The sequence below is a fragment of the Watersipora subatra genome, chromosome 7, assembly GCF_963576615.1.
Source record: "Watersipora subatra chromosome 7, tzWatSuba1.1, whole genome shotgun sequence".
Classification (NCBI taxonomy): Eukaryota; Metazoa; Bryozoa; class Gymnolaemata; order Cheilostomatida; family Watersiporidae; genus Watersipora; species Watersipora subatra.
The window spans coordinates 62663435-62669434 of record NC_088714.1 but is presented as its reverse complement, the minus strand read 5'-3'; the positions used below and the strand labels follow the sequence as shown (position 1 = coordinate 62669434).

Sequence of the window (6000 nt, the reverse complement as noted above, 5' to 3'; positions counted from 1 at the left end):
ATATATATATAGTTTTATAAGGTGTTCCATTTATTTTTCACACCACTGTATATATATATATATATATATATATATATATATATATATATATATATATATATATATATATATATATATATATATATATATATATATATATATATATATATACAGTGGTGTGAAAAATAAATGGACCACCTTATAAAACTTGATCATTGCTAGCGCTCAGCAATCAAGGTGATTAAATCTCTCATTAAGCTCTTGTTATTGAGTAGAACCTATACATAGTATACATCAAAAAAAAGCTTAGAATGAGTAGAACTTGATGAAATTAATTTAGCTTAAAACAACAATGTTAGATAAGTTTTAGAGAGAGTCAAAGTTAGCAGTTATTTTTGCCATTTTCACTCATTTTGAATAAAAATAAACCTCTATTTTATTTATGTTCAAACTTAAAGCAGTGATGCTACTCAGATCAAAGACGTTGTGTGAAACAATCCTCATGTCGTTATGTTTTGCACAACAGAATAATTTGTCTTTGAAGTTGCTAACTTGCTATAAAAGTGAACTTCTAGCGTTGGTAGATTCATTCAGTCAAACATCGACATCATGCCTCGTCATCTTAAAGAAGCAAAGCGAGCAGTCATCGTACACCTTTACCAGGAAGGCAAATCACAGCGGGATATTACCAAAGAAGTAAAGGTTGCTAAAAGTACTATTTGTAACACCATCAAACGGTTTGGTGAGCAAGGTGACTTACAGGAAAGAAAGGGTAGAGGACGGAAAAAGACAGTTACGCCACGTGCAGAAAAAACATTAGTGCGGCTTAGCACAAGAAATCGGCGCCTTAACAGTGTGGAATTGTGTAGAGAACTGAAGGAGTCTACTGGTAAAGACGTCTGCCCTTCTACAGTCAGAAGAGTTCTACTAAGAAACGGACTCAAAGGCTGCAAACCATGCAAAAAGCATGGCCTCGAGTAATCACTCACGACCGCTTGACGCGATTGGTGGAGAGCATGCCAAAAAGGTGTAAGAAAGTTATCAAAGCTAAAGGCATGCCTACCAAGTACTAACAGCATCCCAAAACCAACCCCAACGGCCCTTTTCAGGGCCACCAACTTATGCAGATTTTGCTCAGAGCAATTTATATCAAAATGAATAAGTTAAAATTGTAGCAATGTTAGTACGCTAGTTGACAAAACTATTCTGATTTTTAGTATTTGTGCTACTAAGCTGCCCAAGCCTGAATTTTAAGTGTTAAACTACCTCAAATAAGTTTTTATAGCATATCTGAATAGAGGAGAGAGACTCTCAGCTTGATTTTGATATATAAAAAAGTTAAATTTGAACACATTGGCTGGCAGCTACTACAACATATTTTTTGAAAGTGCTCAAAATTCTAGGGCGGTCCGTTTATTTTTCACACCACTGTATATATATATATATATACATATATATATATATATATATATATATATATATATATATATATATATATATATATATATATATATGTATATATATATATATATATATATGTTGAAAGCTCAGCCAATCCATTTCTTTATCACTACTTAGTGCACTATGAACTTGGTGAGCAAACCCTTGTTTGACATTCTATCTCAAGCCGCGAAGAGCTTGTTGGAGGCGAGCAACAGTCACGGTCTCATGGCTGATGAGATCTACAGGTATCTGCCATTCTCCATCTATTCTTGTGCAACTGCCCATACGACTATAGGATGTAAAGCCGGAGGAGGTCTTTTGGTGAGTCAAAATGACAAGAATACCATCTTAAGGATGCCCTTTTTGGTAGCACACAAGAGTGTGGTAAAATTTCAACAGCTCGCTGGGTCTGTAGATAGTCCACCTTTACCTGCACAGAGACCCATGTTGTTGATCAGTATATTCCAGGTGTTACGAGACATGGTGGTGCAGGCAAGGACCAAAATAGTCATTTCATGTCAAATGAATACGATGAATTTCCACCCATTACGTGTGATAGAGAGAAGGGTTGGTCATTTTTACCCAGAAGCTTAAGTCAGCCTAGACCAAAAAGAAGCAATGGACCAATCCCTCATGGACCAATTCTTACATTTTCTAGCAGTACACGTACACAGGAGTGCAGGACTACTAAGTGAAAGACAAACCCCTTTTCTCCTTCATGAGTGTCACACTTCAGAATGTAAATACGGTAGATGTGAGGGTGCCAGCTTACTTGGAGAACATACATGTATTTACAGCAGCTCGGTGATCCTGCACAAAACTTGAGCCGGCTGAGGGTCTGGCACCGCAGCTGACACACTACCAAGGCACATTCAATACTGGCAAAAAAGATTTGGGACAAACCTCCAAGGTAGAGCATTAGAACTGGCATTCAAGGCAAGCGTAAGAACAGTGTAGTCTTGTGGTTAGATGCATGTATAACAATGCATGGTTACTATCTTCATGAGCTCAAATCCAGCACAAACCAAGCTCTTCATTACAAAATTTTAATAGCTATATCTGGACAGACAGTTAATGACATACAAAAAAAACAATCTCAAAGGTTTCTTTTTTAACTTGATTTATCCTTTTAGCTAAGGCAATGTCAAATAAACCATGGCTCAATAGATAAAAATAATTCTTCGAGGTGTGAGCTGTGTTCAAACAATATAACAAAGGAAACAAGGGAAAAGTTGACACTTATTTATAATTCTATCTCTGATCCTATATACTTTTTACTGACATTATCAATAATTTATCGCTAAAATCTTAGTTTCCACTAGCAACTACAAACATGCATTTTAATCTACAAACATGATAATAATGTTCAATACAAAATATCATATTTTCTATAAAGCCTGCAGTGACTATCTTTAGGCTACTTGAAAAACCTCAGACATGATTAACCTAAATCCAACTGTTTAAATTTAGAATATATATATATATATATATATATATATATATATATATATATGTACTTGCATACACACACACATATATATGTATATAAATATACAGTACATCAGCAGGATACGATTAGCCTGATGTACGATTTTTTTCACCTTACGAAGTTGAACATGGTGAGGTTTTCACTTCATCATTCAAATTTTATTTCACCACACAAATTCAAGAAGATTTTTGCCCCAATTCAAATTTGGCAGTCGGTGTGCTTACGTTATTATGCACGTCGAAATAATAAAGACGCCAAAATGTGGTTTGCCGAAAACATTTTCACAACGTTTAAAAAAGGCACGATGACCGACTTTTCTCAGGTCAGCATTTTAGTTGGGAAATTTTGTGAAGAGTGCGTAAGTGCGAGCAAATATTCATTTTCAGCGTTATACTCACTTTTACTATAAACTTTTATTCAGCGTACGTATGTTATAATTTCAAAGGGTCTATATTTAATTCATTGGCTATGGAATCTGCGACCGACACAAGTGTTACAAGACAAAGGAAAAAATTATTTCCACGACAACAAAGTTGGTAACCATAAACAAATAGGAAGAAGATCGCCAAAGAATATGGTCGCAACCAATCAACAATCGCAATTATTATTAAAAACAAAAACCCATTATAGCAAAGACAAGGAAAGGCTTACAACTGATGACTTGAAGGAATTGGAGTTCATGCATGGAATCAGCATTTAAGTGGGGCAACAATTTAGTGGTAGAGAGGAAGTAGAAGAGACTGAAAAACCTACCTCGACCAAAATCAAGGAAGCTATAAGTTGGAATTAAATCCTTACTAGGTTCATTGAAAATAAACATCCAGAAAAGGTTCTCACGAGCATTGTCTGTGTTATGGACAACGTTAATGAAAGGTGCATGAGCTATATTAGAGAAATTTTGAGGAGTCATCAGAAACAGACTTCATTGGATGGAGTTTTATTCAAAAGAAAAGTGTTGTAAAGCACATGACAGCAGTGAATCTCATGAAAAAACTAAAGATGAAAGCGCACCTGAAGAAGTGCTATTAGATTAAGTTGTTTAAAATAAATTTTAATTTCAAGTGTTTAACTTACTGATGTGGACTGGTGCATAAAACAATACTGTACAATGCATGTGTATGCTGTATATCATTATCTATCGATTTTTGTGTGGCATGTTTTGCATGTTTTATTTTATTTCATGTTAATTCATGTTTTATTTATTCCATTTTGATTTAAAGTTTAATTTTCTTCTTTAAGTATGTCTTTGCAGGCAGGCCTGTTTTTTATTACGTAAATACCACTCATGGTATGTATGTAACTCATATATAACTAGCTACTCAAGATAGCTGATGTATCCACATTACTTTCTAGAACTTGCTAAAGCCCTGCCCTTTAGGGTATGAATACGTACAAACTTCTGTATGTATGGTTCAGTTGATTCTTGTGCACATATCCTACAAGGCTAACCACAACCTTTTCTGGATCATTTTACAAGCGTTAGCTAGCCAGCAATTTTCTGCATTGCACCAGCATTTACAGTGAGCCAGCAAGCATCATCCTCAATAAGAGATCAAGTAGGCTATCTTTTAAATTGCACCAATTAGCTTGTTTTTAGAGCACTTTTTGCACCAGCAGGGAAGCTGTGTGTTCCTGGCCAGTTCTGCTTTTCAGGATCCAAAAGTGGTACTTTTTCTTTTAAAACCAGTAGAAAAATTGGAGTTGCAATCTCTTCGACAAGACTAGACAACTTCTTTTAGTCTGCTAAAAAAATTCCATTTCATTACGTATTAAGTTTATTTTCAAGTGTACAGTAGCATACATGTAATTAGCATTGATACGTCCTTCCCTCCTCTCTGCCCTACTCGCTACATGTACCAGCTCAAGTCATGTTACTCCAATGGTATATATGTCCTGTATAGTAAATAAAATTTCAGTTTTTTTATGGCCATTAGATTATCAATTGTGTGAGAGGTCGCTTTCGATAACTGCATCGCACGGTTTTCTTTGTCGAATTAGGTTGAAAAATGTTTTAACCAGACATATTGAATGTAATACTGAAAGTAAAGATTGATACTGATAAACTGATAAGAGATAAAATTTTAGCGATAAAAAGTTGAAACTCAGTAAAATAGTTAAAAATACATGCTAAAACTTAGTTTTAAGTGGGAGTTTAGTAAGCTAAACTTATTTGAAGGGATCTCAAAGTTTATGTTATACGGTAGGAGCTACTGTACAAAAATTACCGTACATACTGCATTTGGTACACACATTATAGTGTTGCATTTTATTGCAGATCATAACTCTTAAAATACACTAAATACAATACAGTTACTGAAGGTAACTGTAGTTATAAAAGTTAACATACTACATGTATTTTATTTTGTTACTAACTTTCAATATGTAACACATTTTTATAAAAGTTTGCCAACTTTTACCAGGAGTTGTTTGCATTGTATAATTACAATGGTCTCTATACCTCCACATACAAATTTTCCACCATACAATGCCAACCCTGGAACGGATCAACATCGTATCCTGAGAGTGCTCTGTATACGCATTTTATTGCCTAAAAATAGTTTTTGTGGTTTTAAGAAAAAAATCACACAAAGATCTTTATGCGCGTCGTCACGCTATACATCACTGTTAGATTTAGCTCTGTTTACAGGAAATATAGGCAATGACGTGCATCCCTAATTATTCATGCAGTTTAAACCACTTGAAATCTGTCATGCCTGCTTGATAAAAGTTTCACCACATTCAGCCCAAGGCTCCAGTTTATCAATTACTGCCCACCTTTAAACAGGGTGCAGTGTGCAGTGTGCAGCAAACAAATACATTTAAACCTATTGCGTTTTTTAAGGTCTCCTCTACAACTACCAATGAAAACTCTATAAAAGTCATTTTTGTTCCTTTAAAAACTCAATACAAAAAAGTTAAGTTTAAAATATTTTGGTTTGCTCTTTTAAACTACCTATGAATGGGAGACTTGTGATTGGAGCACAGTTGAGAAATTCAAGTGCATTCTAATTGTGTAACGATCAATATTTTGAAGACCTAATGTATTTTCTGTGATACGAACAGTGCACGAGGGTGTATGAAATCTGAGT

The 6000-nt window shown here is 34.7% G+C and overlaps 1 protein-coding gene across 1 annotated transcript; it reads left to right on the top strand.

Annotated features, from left to right (window-relative positions):
- Positions 1–588: 588 nt before the first annotated feature.
- Positions 589–960, top strand: LOC137400971 (uncharacterized). Its single transcript, XM_068087309.1, has one exon. The coding sequence runs from the start codon at positions 589–591 to the stop codon at positions 958–960; it is 372 nt and encodes a 123-aa protein (XP_067943410.1).
- Positions 961–6000: the final 5040 nt, after the last annotated feature.